Genomic DNA, 12,260 nt, shown 5'->3' with positions numbered 1-12,260 from the left:
GGTGGGGTGGGGCTGCTCTTGTGCTCAGAGGAGTGCACCACAGGCCCATCAGGGAGCTGAGGCCTGTCACAGGGGAACAGCTCTGTTCCCCTGCAATGCCTAAAATTACGGACAAAAGGCGTCTGTAAAAAGGATCCTCACGGACAACGGACGTGAGGTCCAATTTACGGACTGTCCGTGAAATTTACGGACGGTTGGTCACCCTACTACTTACTAACAGGACACACGATCGGGAGGGTATCCAGTCTCTTTAAAAGTGATATAACATGTAACACATCGAGCACATGCCACTTCACCCTCAGTATACTTGACGAGGCGAACGACTGCAGCAAAACATTTTTCAAATATTGGGAATCGAAACAAAACAAAAAAATCGCGCTTAGCTTAGTGTGCTGCCCCACTTGTATTTTGGATGTTTCTGTCATTGCATCCAGATATATGATACAACGAGTAGCAGCATACTGACAATAAGTCGGGTCTATTGGCTTTGTCAATGGTTGTTAGTTGCATAAGATAAATAAGCAGCAACGATGGCTTGGGCTATAGTATGCGGCAGGGTTTGGTATAAAAAAATAAAATAAAATAAAAGAGGCCAAATTATGCGGTAGAATGCAGCACATTTGGGTGCATGGGGGACTAAACAGGCGGAAGCTGCGGAAAGATAGTGGGAACACAAGTCACTTGGGGGACATTACCTGGCCTGTAGTCACATCACACGGCTGATGTACGCCCATCTAATACCTGGCATCTCTGAAGAGAGCACGCAGCGATGGTCAGCTATGTGCGAGTGTGTGAAGGGGTGCACAGCGCTGAAGGTTACAATGGGTTGAGAGGGGGTGAAGGGTGAAATAACTTGCAATACCACCTACCATCATCTTGCCCTAACAGCCCCACATAACGCCTTAATTTGCTAAAATGTGAGGGACAGTACAGCAGCAAAAAGTGGATTGAAAGGATAACGTCAGCAGCGTGGGTAATGTAATAAAGGAAGTGGCTTAAATAACGTGCAAAACAAAAAAATCGTGCTTAGCTTAGTGTGCTGCCCCACTTGTATTTTGGCTGTTTCTGTCATTGCATCCAGATATATGATACAACGAGTAGCAGCATACACACAATAAGTCAGGTCTATTGGCTTTGTCAATGGTTGTTAGTTGCATAAGATAAATAAGCAGCAACAATATCTTGGGCTATAGTATGCGGCAGGGCTGGGTGCATGGGGGGACTAAACAGGCGCAAGCTGCGGAAAGATAGCGGGAACTCAAGTCACTTGGGGGACATTACCTGGCCTGTAGTCACATCACAAGGCTGATGTACGCCCATCCAATACCAGAGAGCACGCAGCGATGGTCAGCTATGTGCAAGTGTGTGAAGGGGTGCACAGCGCTGAAGGAGGTTACAATGGGTTGAGAGGGGATCAAGGGTGAAATAACTTGCAATACCACCTACCATCGTCTTGCCCTAACAGCCCCACATAACGCCTTAATTTGCTAAAATGTGAGGGACAGTACAGCAGCAAAAAATGGATTGAAAGGATAACGCCAGCAGCGTGGGTAATGTAATAAAGGGAGAAGCTTAAATAACGTGCAAAAAAAGAATTCGCGCTTAGCTTGGTATGCTGCCCCACTTGTATTTTGGCTGTTTCTGTCATTGCATCTACATATATGATACAACGAGTAGCAGCATACTGACAATAAGTCAGGCCTATTGGCTTTGTCAATGGCTGTTAGTTGCATAAGATAAATAAGCAGCAACGATAGCTTGGGTATAGTATGTGGCAAGGTTGGGTAGAAAAAAAAAGAGGCCAAATTATGCAGTATAATGCAGCACATTTGGATGCATGAGGGACTAAACAGGCGCAAGCTACGGAAAGATAGTGGGAACACAATTCACTTGAGGGACATTACCTGGCCTGTAGTCACATCACATGGCTGTTGTACGCCCATCCAATATCTGGCCTCCCTGAAGAGAGCACGCAGTGATGGTCAGCTATGTGCGAGTGTGTGAAGGAGTGCACAGCGCAGAAGGAGGTTACAATGGGTTGAGAGGGGGTGAAGGGTGAAATAACTTGCAATACCACCTACCATCATCTTGCCCTAACAGCCCCACATAACGCCTTAATTTCCTAAAATGTGAGGGACAGTACAGCAGCAAAAAGTGGATTGAAAGGATAACGTCAGCATCGTGGGTAATGTGATAAAGGGAGTGGCTTAAATAACGTGCAAAAAAAAAAGAATTTGTGCTTAGCTTAGTACTGCCCCACTTGTATTTTGGCTGTTTCTGTCATTGCATCCAGATATATGATACAACGAGTAGCAGCATACACACAATAAGTCGGGTCTATTGGCTTTGTCAATGGTTGTTAGTTGCATAAGATAAATAAGCGGTACAAAAGAGGGTGGTGATGGACGGAGCATCAGAACCAATCAAACACTCACACCCAGTCAAAAGATCTGGGATTGATCCATCACTGTTCTTTAGCCCACTCTGCCACCCCAGTTCAGACATGGCTATATGCAAATCAGTCTGACCATGTGCCTCATGGGAACAGTCCAGCCCGAACTGCCAAGCCATGCCTTCCCTGGACCGGAAACAAGCTTCCGAGGACCGGTTTCTGGCATTCCAGCCGTCATCAGCCCGGCTTGCTTGAATCCAGTGGCAAAGTGAGCAAGGGACTCACGTCTGAGCATACCCTGCCACACTTATGGCGGCCAAAAGCGGTACAAAAGGGGGTGGTGATGGACGGAGCATCAGAACCAATCAAACACTCACACCCAGTCAAAAGATCTGGGATTGATCCATCACCGTTCTTTAGCCCACTCTGCCACCCCAGTTCAGACATGGCTATATGCAAATCAGTTTGACCCTGTGCCTCATGGGAACAGTTCAGCCCGAACTGCCAAGCCATGCCTTCCCTGGACCGGAAACAAGCTTCCGAGGACCGGTTTCTGGCATTCCAGCCGTCTTCAGCCCGGCTTGCTTGAATCCAGTGGCAAAGTGAGCAAGGGACTCACGTCTGAGCATACCCTGCCACACTTATAGCGGCCAAAAGCGGTACAAAAGGCGGTGGTGATGGACGGAGCATCAGAACCAATCAAACACTCATACCCAGTCAAAAGATCTGGGATTGATCCATCACCGTTCTTTAGCCCACTCTGCCACCGGGCTGAAGACGGCTGGAATGCCAGAAACCGGTCCTCGGAAGCTTGTTTCCGGTCCAGGGAAGACATGGCTTGGCAGTTCGGGCTGGACTGTTCCCATGAGGCACAGGGTCAGACTGATTTGCATATAGCCATGTCTGAACTGGGGTGGCAGAGTGGGCTAAAGAACGGTGATGGATTAAACCCATATCTTTTGACTGGGTGTGAGTGTTTGATTGGTTCAGATGCTCCGTCCATCACCACCCCCTTTTGTACCGCTTTGGCCGCCATAAGTGTGGCAGGGTATGCTCAGACGTGAGTCCCTTGCTCACTTTGCCACTGGATTCAAGCAAGCCGGGCTGAAGACGGCTGGAATGCCAAAAACCGGTCCTCGGAAGCTTGTTTCCGCTCCAGGGAAGGCATGACTTGGCAGTTCGGGCTGGACTGTTCCCATGAGGCACAGGGTCAGACTGATTTGCATATAGCCATGTCTGAACTGGGGTGGCAGAGTGGGCTAAAGAACGGTGATGGATCAAACCCAGATCTTTTGACTGGGAGTGAGTGTTTGATTGGTTCAGATGCTCCGTCCATCACCACCCCCTTTTGTACCGCTTTGGCCGCCATAAGTGTGGCAGGGTATGCTCAGACGTTCGTCCCTTGCTCACTTTGCCACTGGATTCAAGCAAGCCGGGCTGAAGACGGCTGGAATGCCAGAAACCGGTCCTCGGAAGCTTGTTTCCGGTCCAGGGAAGGCATGGCTTGGCAGTTCGGGCTGGACTGTTCCCATGAGGCACAGGGTCAGACTGATTTGCATATAGCCATGTCTGAACTGGGGTGGCTGAGCGGGCTAAAGAACGGTGATGGATCAAACCCAGATCTTTTGACTGGGTGTGAGTGTTTGATTGGTTCAGATGCTCCGTCCATCACCACCCCCTTTTGTACCGCTTTGGCCGCCATAAGTGTGGCAGGGTATGCTCAGACGTGAGTCCCTTGCTCACTTTGCCACTGGATTCAAGCAAGCCGAGCTGAAGACGGCTGGAATGCCAGAAACCGGTCCTCGGAAGCTTGTTTCCGGTCCAGGGAAGGCATGGCTTGGCAGTTCGGGCTGGACTGTTCCCATGAGGCACAGGGTCAGACTGATTTGCATATAGCCATGTCTGAACTGGGGTGGCAGAGTGGGCTAAAGAACGGTGATGGATCAAACCCAGATCTTTTGACTGGGTGTGAGTGTTTGATTGGTTCAGATTCTCCGTCCATTACCACCCCCTTTTGTACCGCTTTGGCCGCCATAAGTGTGGCAGGGTATGCTCAGACGTGAGTCCCTTGCTCACTTTGCCACTGGATTCAAGCAAGCCGGGCTGAAGACGGCTGGAATGCCAGAAACCGGTCCTCGGAAGCTTGTTTCCGGTCCAGGGAAGGCATGGCTTGGCAGTTCGGGCTGGACTGTTCCCATGAGGCACAGGGTCAGACTGATTTGCATATAGCCATGTCTGAACTGGGGTGGCTGAGCGGGCTAAAGAACGGTGATGGATCAAACCCAGATCTTTTGACTGGGTGTGAGTGTTTGATTGGTTCAGATGCTCCGTCCATCACCACCCCCTTTTGTACCGCTTTGGCCGCCATAAGTGTGGCAGGGTATGCTCAGACGTGAGTCCCTTGCTCACTTTGCCACTGGATTCAAGCAAGCCGAGCTGAAGACGGCTGGAATGCCAGAAACCGGTCCTCGGAAGCTTGTTTCCGGTCCAGGGAAGGCATGGCTTGGCAGTTCGGGCTGGACTGTTCCCATGAGGCACAGGGTCAGACTGATTTGCATATAGCCATGTCTGAACTGGGGTGGCAGAGTGGGCTAAAGAACGGTGATGGATCAAACCCAGATCTTTTGACTGGGTGTGAGTGTTTGATTGGTTCAGATTCTCCGTCCATTACCACCCCCTTTTGTACCGCTTTGGCCGCCATAAGTGTGGCAGGGTATGCTCAGACGTGAGTCCCTTGCTCACTTTGCCACTGGATTCAAGCAAGCCGGGCTGAAGACGGCTGGAATGCCAGAAACCGGTCCTCGGAAGCTTGTTTCCGGTCCAGGGAAGGCATGGCTTGGCAGTTCGGGCTGGACTGTTCCCATGAGGCACAGGGTCAGACTGATTTGCATATAGCCATGTCTGAACTGGGGTGGCAGAGTGGGCTAAAGAACGGTGATGGATCAAACCCAGATCTTTTGACTGGGAGTGAGTGTTTGATTGGTTCAGATGCTCCGTCCATCACCACCCCCTTTTGTACCGCTTTGGCCGCCATAAGTGTGTCAGGGTATGCTCAGACGTTAGTCCCTTGCTCACTTTGCCACTGGATTCAAGCAAGCCGGGCTGAAGACGGCTGGAATGCCAGAAACCGGTCCTCGGAAGCTTGTTTCCGGTCCAGGGAAGGCATGGCTTGGCAGTTCGGGCTGGACTGTTCCCATGAGGCACAGGGTCAGACTGATTTGCATATAGCCATGTCTGAACTGGGCTGGCTGAGCGGGCTAAAGAACGGTGATGGATCAAACCCAGATCTTTTGACTGGGTGTGAGTGTTTGATTGGTTCAGATGCTCCGTCCATTACCACCCCTTTTTGTACCGCTTTGGCCGCCATAAGTGTGGCAGGGTATGCTCAGACGTGAGTCCCTTGCTCACTTTGCCACTGGATTCAAGCAAGCCAGGCTGAAGACGGCTGGAATGCCAGAAACCGGTCCTCGGAAGCTTGCTTCCGGTCCAGGGAAGGCATGGCTTGGCAGTTCGGGCTTGACTGTTCCCATGAGGCACAGGGTCAGACTGATTTGCATATAGCCATGTCTGAACTGGAGTGGCAGAGTGGGCTAAAGAACGGTGATGGATCAAACCCAGATCTTTTGACTGGGTGTGAGTGTTTGATTGGTTCAGATGCTCCGGCCATCACCACCCCCTTTTGTAAGATAAATAAGCAGTAACAATGGCTTGGGCTATAGTATGGAGAGTGGGCTTGGACACACGTAAGAGAAAAGGGGGGAACATTACCTACAGGATAGTGAGGTGCAAACAGCATGCTGGAGGGGGAGGAACAGGAGGCATTCTTCAGTAAAGAGGTACACGCCATACGCCCCCCAAAATGAGTGCAGTCCACAAGAACGGGAAAAGGATGCTGGTGACACAAACAACAAGCAATGCGCGCTCTGTGCTGAGGGAGGGGGAGGGCCATTAAAGGAAGAGGGCAGAGAGGAGCCTGTGAGAACTTGCGCCGAAAGTTAAAAGAAAAGCGGAGATCAAAGTAAGGGTGGGAGGGACATTGGTGAGGGAGCATATGTCGAGTGGAGGTGTAGGTGCTTTAACAATGAGTAAAAAAAAAAGTTACAAAGTCAATTCTGTTGTAAAGAGCTGTGAAGTACATACGTGCAGCTGTGTGTGTGTCTGGGAGGCAAAGCATAAGGGGATGGGGGTGAGGGGGTGTGCTGAAGCATGGTAATCTGAATGCATGTCCATATGGCAGCAGAGTGGAGCGCGCGCGTGAAGTGGCTGGGAACATCATAGCGACCGCAAAAGTCCTCCCAAAGGCTGTAGGCGGACAAATGGTGCGCGCGCCCGGCGCACAAGCACTGTGCCCAATCCTCTTGCAGACTTTGGGAGCATTTTTGAGAGCCCCTTACTATACTCTCGCAAAGCATTGCTAATGCACTGGCTATAGCGAGACCTAACAAGTGAGGCGCCTGCACAGACAGTGGTAGTCCATTCATCTTTCAGCAAATCCAAGAAAAATCACCGGTCTGAGAAACCCAGCCAGGATTGCTGGTTCTCCTTCTTCATTCTGCTAGAAATCTTGCTGGCCACTTCAAATGTAATAGCTCTGAACCACTAAGGGCTGGTAAAAAATAAAATAAAAAATGTGTACCGATGAAGAAGCGCACAGGCAGAGTGCCAGGCCACACCGAGAAGCCGAAGCTGAATATCTACGGAGGGGTTGGAATGAGACCTTTGGATGCCCTCCACTGCTTTGTAGCTGAGTCTGCTGCGAAAAGAGGCCAAGGACCAGCCTGCGCTGACTGAACACCCAGCTGCCCCTGGCCGGAGAGGTGGGCAGCTCCAGCAGCGCCTCCCACTCCTCCAAGGCATTGTTGCTCCACTGCAGGCCCAGGCTGCTTAGCACCGGAGAGGGGAGTACTGGGGAATTGGTGGAGGGAAACTGCCAGCCTGCATCACTGCCGCAAGTCCAGTTCCTCTTACAACTGGCGCAAACACCTACCTGCTTGAGAGCTGGATGCTCGGCACTGAGAATAGTGTCATCAAAACAAGCCTGGTCTGAGCGTATGCGCACGACGTAGAGAATTAATTAGGTCAGCACGAAGAAACAGAAGTAAAAAAGTACGTGTTTCTGTCCTCATTTGTTCCGTACCACGTCTATCCGCACGGTGGCCCTGTAGAGCCTGTTGCCATGGGCTGGACCAACACACCGAGAAGGGAACAATTAACCACAGAAATTAAAGGAATTTAGAAAGCTACACAAAGGAACGAATGGAAAGCGATAGGCGTGGTGAAATCCCACAGAGCAGATACAGCATGTCTCTAACGAGACAACGCATTCACTGCCTAGGCAAGACCTAAAAACTAGGACCTTCCCCACTATGGAACATTACAGATTAGAACCCTGTCCATTGTCACACATTACAGACCAAGGTCATTTGGGAGACACTACAGACCAGACCTTCCTGCTGTTAGACATCACTTTACTGTGGGACATTACAGACTGAGACCTCCCTATTGTGGCTCAATACTGACAGCCCTCCCTGCTCTGGCGTATTTCTGACTGGGGTGCTTTCTATTAAAAGACATAGGAGACTGGGCCCGCCCCCTGGGACATCACAGGCGATGTGAGACATTACATATCAGACACTGCATGCTGTAGGACATTACAGACCAGAGCCTCTCTACTTCGATTCATTACCAGAAGGGTCACTTTCAGCTTTAAGGATAGGTGCACAGTCTATCCGCAATATGGGCAGGGTGAGCACATAGATGACCAGGCACAAGCCCAGCCAATTACGAGGGTCAAAATGCACCAGGTGGGGCCAACACATTTTCTGAAAGCACGACTATCTGAATCCTGCTTCTCAAAGCAGATACCATTCTTGGTCAGGCTATGAAAAGTTTTCTCCCGATCTGAATCAAACTCCCATTTTTTTAAGTCACTTAAACAATAAAGAACATTGGAACACTGGGAAATCAGCAGTTTGGGGCCATCTCCCTTTCATGTAATGTTTGTTTCTCTCTCTTTCTGAGACTTGTCTCAATGAAGATTGTTTCTTACCTCCCCTCTCTTCAGTCAATTACACCTGTAGCCCAATGGACAGGTATTTTTCAGTGATGTTTGCTTATGTCTGAAACTTGTGGTGGGCAAATACATGGGCACTTGTGGGAATATCTGTTTCTGGGTGAACTGTTGCATATCTGTCCAGGTTCTATACCTTACATCATTCAAATAATTTAGAAATCGTTAGTCTTGGTATCACTTAATGATGCTTTTTCCATCATTTAAGAGCACTTTCCTTATGTTATGTGTATTTGTAGAGTGCAGTATCACCCACAAGGGTATTCTGGTGCTGAAAAGTTGTGTGTGCCTAGCCCTGTCTGTAGTAGGTTTGTTAACTGAAAGTCAGGTCTTCATATTGTGGCAGATTTCAAGAAGAGAGGAAGAGGCTTTGATGTGGAGTGGTAGGTCATTCCATGCTTTAGGAGCAATGTAAGAGAACCCCCATCCTCCTGATCTGGCTCTGTATATGTGTGGGATTTGTGTGAGTAGGAGTCTCGTGGAGCCGAGGTGTTTGAGTGGTTGGTTAGGCAGGTTAGGCAGACAGTTGATGCAGGGGGAAACACAGCTTTGGTGCTGTTGGATCTCTCCGCAGAGTTTGATACCATTAATCATAAACAACTGCTGGATCGTCTTAATGTGATAGGCATAAAGGGAAGAGCGTTGGCTTTGCTCGAGTCATTCTTGATGGATCGTGAACAATTTGTTTCATTAGCCAATTTTAAATCATCTTACTTTTACGCTCCCTTGTGTGTTCCCCAGGGCTTCTCACTGAGTCCAACCCTTTTTAATATCTATGTTGCGCCTCTGGCACAATTGATTCGATCCTTGGGTTTCCCAGTAATGTTCTACGCTGATGATACCCAAATAATAGTATCTGTGGCAAGCAATTATTCTGACACAGCCTCACGGTTTCACAACTGTCTTCTGCAAGTCGGGCATTAGATAGTCTTGAATAGTTTGAAGCTTAATTCCAATAAAACTGAGGTCCTTCTTTTTTTTGTTTCAGATCTATTTTATTTTCAGACATAGACACAAAAACCAAGTCCGACTGTACACAGCGTTAAGCCTACAACCCTATACAGGGCCGGCCACGTAAGTAAACGTTTCACCAAGGGCCTGAAAAAATCTACCACTAAGAGCAAGTTGTAACACAGCATATAGCCTACAACCCTCGAGGGGCCGGCCGTGTGGAATGATATTTAGAATCAGAGCAATAGGGCATAGCGTACATGAGGACCCCGTGAAATCCACAGCTACATCGGACAGGTAACAAGCCTAGAGGCAACAGTCAGATCTAAACAGATATGAAAACTATGAGAATAGGAAAAGGAGAGAGAGACAATAGGACAGAACAGAAGATAGGAGAGTGATGTGTGCGGGTGGGGGGAAGGCATATGTCATCACATACGTTAGCAAGGACCAAGACCAGGGGGGCACTGCAAGCAAGCAGGTGCGCGAGCAATGCGCTTACGGGAGCAATCTGCCACGATCAGACGGTGCAATCGCATCTTTAAAGAGGCGCAGCATCCTAAGCCTGGCGGGCATATAACGCGCACGCTCAACCACGCAGAGATATTTATTCAGAGGTTGCCAAACAGCCTTAAAGCGGGTATCGCTTGCCTGCAGCCGCGCTGTGAAGAGCTCCATCGCTATGACCTGCCATAAGCGCATGAACCAAGCCGCAATTGGAGGAGCCTCAGTTTGTTTCCAGTACAAGGCTATAAGCTGTTTAGCCGCACCTAGCATGTGGAGCGCCAGAGTCCAGTCACTCCGAGTGAGTGCTTTCAGAACGGCGGGTTTGATGTCCAATAGGATCGTGTTCGTGGCCTCAGGCAGGGGGAATCCCAACACCACCCTAATGTGGCTAAGGACCTCCTTCCAGAACATGTTCAACACTGAGCACGCCCACCACACATGTATGAAGTCCCCAGACGCAGTCATACACCTCCAACACAAGGGAGAAGACGCAGGAAACATCCTATGCAACTGCAGCGGAGTATAGTACCATTGGGTCATAACTTTATATGCATTCTCCCGCTGTGGGATACTGCAATAGATTTTGGGGATATCTTGCCACATTCGGTTCCACTGCGCAGGCGTAATGTCCGTCGTAGGGGTCAGTTGCCATTGCCTTTGATACAGGTGAGAGGACACTACCGGAGTGTGCTGCAGAATCTGATAGATCTGGGATATCAGTCCCTTGGATTCATCAAAGGAGCGGACCAGCCGCTCAAAGGGGGTGAAGGCGCGGGTAGCTGCCTGCTGCATCTCGGTCCCAGAAGCCCAGTGCCTCAGCTGAGCGTACTGCAGTCTCGCCTCCGGTGAGACACGGAACTCCTCCCTACATTGTTCAAAGGTCTTAAACACTCCCCCCTCGTACAGGTCACATATCGCCCTGCATTCTCCTTTCGCCCTAGCTGCAAAAGCACGCGTACAATGAGCCGGCGGGAAGAATGGGTTCCCCTCCAGAGGGGTGTGTGGTTAACAAATTACTCACGTTTTAACATCATTATTTATCATGTCCCTAAAACCCATTAACAGCATTGAATGTTATACCCATATTGTTCTCTTAATCGTTTGTACCCTCTGATTAAAAATTTTATGAAAAAACCTTAGTCAACATTAGATTCAGTTGAAGTGACATGGCCTCTATCAAACAAAACCTAAAAACACCAGAAATTTGCCAGGTACCAATTGAAACTTAACTCTCTCCCTCTTAATGTGTTACGAAAGACACACATATACAGATCGCCTGGGGGCATTTACCTGTCCTGTGGGGGCCATGGGCACAGGCTGGCAGGAGGGACCGCTTTGACATACCTTGCCGTAATCCCGAGGCTTGCGATGACATTTGTCCTGTAAAAGACCAAACACAAATCTAAATTAAGATCTTAACAGAACATGTGCTATGACCCACCCTCAATCTCCCCTTGACGTCAAAGAGCGACCATGTCACCGACCCTCAAGTGAATGTCATCTTGAGTTACCAACCCCCAAACCCACAAGGATAGACATGGTCTCTTATATTTGCCATGGAGCCTCTTTTATAACCCCAGAGATACACAGTGCCATAGTGGGTAACTCTATGTTCAGAGAAACCTTCCACTCTTCTATGTCAGGATCTACAACCCAAAATCAGGTAAATGGGTAAAATCAAGCACCCAGTGAGGAAAATGTTTTGAGTGCCAATTGAAAAATGCAACAGAAAAATGTATAACCCACGACCAAAACCGCCACCATCAACACCCACCTATATGCAGCTCCACCATGTTAATATTAATGTTAATTTCCATTTATATAGCACCAAATCACCAATGGTCTTGAAGCGCATCGACTGTGGAGCTTTCTGGGGGCAAATGCATGTATGAGGTGCCCCTGGTATAACAGTTTCTATTTCTCTTTTTTTAAGGGGTGCACCTTAAAAGTTATTCTTTCCAATGTTTTCCTTTTTGCACTGCTTCGCCTTTAAGCATGGCTTCGTGTGTTTCAAAGAGCTTCTGATATAACATTTTCAGTGAGATGCTGTGGTTTGTTGATGATTAGACCGCTGTTTATGCTGAAGCAGGTCTTGCACACGGCACAGATCAGCAGGGTAAGCCAGTGGAGTTCCCTAAGGGCGAAGTGATTTGGTTAAATTTCCTGAGCTCATTGAGGAGGTGATCTGGGTGTGAAGGACTCTATTCAACTGAATCAGAGCTGAGCTGGTAATTTTCTTGAGTAGGGGGCTGCCACAGTCTAAGAGTGAAAGGACTGAGGCCTGAATTGTGCCATGGAAATCTGTTTCAAATAGGAAGGGATGTGTGTTTTATATGGGTG

General features: G+C 48.9%; 1 protein-coding gene across 1 annotated transcript in view; it reads right to left on the bottom strand.

The window, feature by feature from the left end:
* The window catches only part of LOC144825601 (coiled-coil domain-containing protein 159-like), a 209,675-nt gene that overhangs the window by 104,209 nt on the left and 93,206 nt on the right, over nucleotides 1-12,260 (bottom strand). The window contains exon 4 of the mRNA XM_078684169.1: nucleotides 11,211-11,300. Coding sequence (XP_078540295.1) covers nucleotides 11,211-11,300 — 90 coding nt within the window. The remainder of the gene's footprint in view (nucleotides 1-11,210; nucleotides 11,301-12,260) is intronic.

Source organism: Lissotriton helveticus, chromosome 1_1 (genome assembly GCF_964261635.1).
Source record: "Lissotriton helveticus chromosome 1_1, aLisHel1.1, whole genome shotgun sequence".
In the NCBI taxonomy this organism is placed as follows: domain Eukaryota; kingdom Metazoa; phylum Chordata; class Amphibia; order Caudata; family Salamandridae; genus Lissotriton; species Lissotriton helveticus.
The sequence above is the reverse complement of the archived record's forward strand: the minus strand, read 5'-3'. Positions and strand labels throughout refer to the sequence as shown.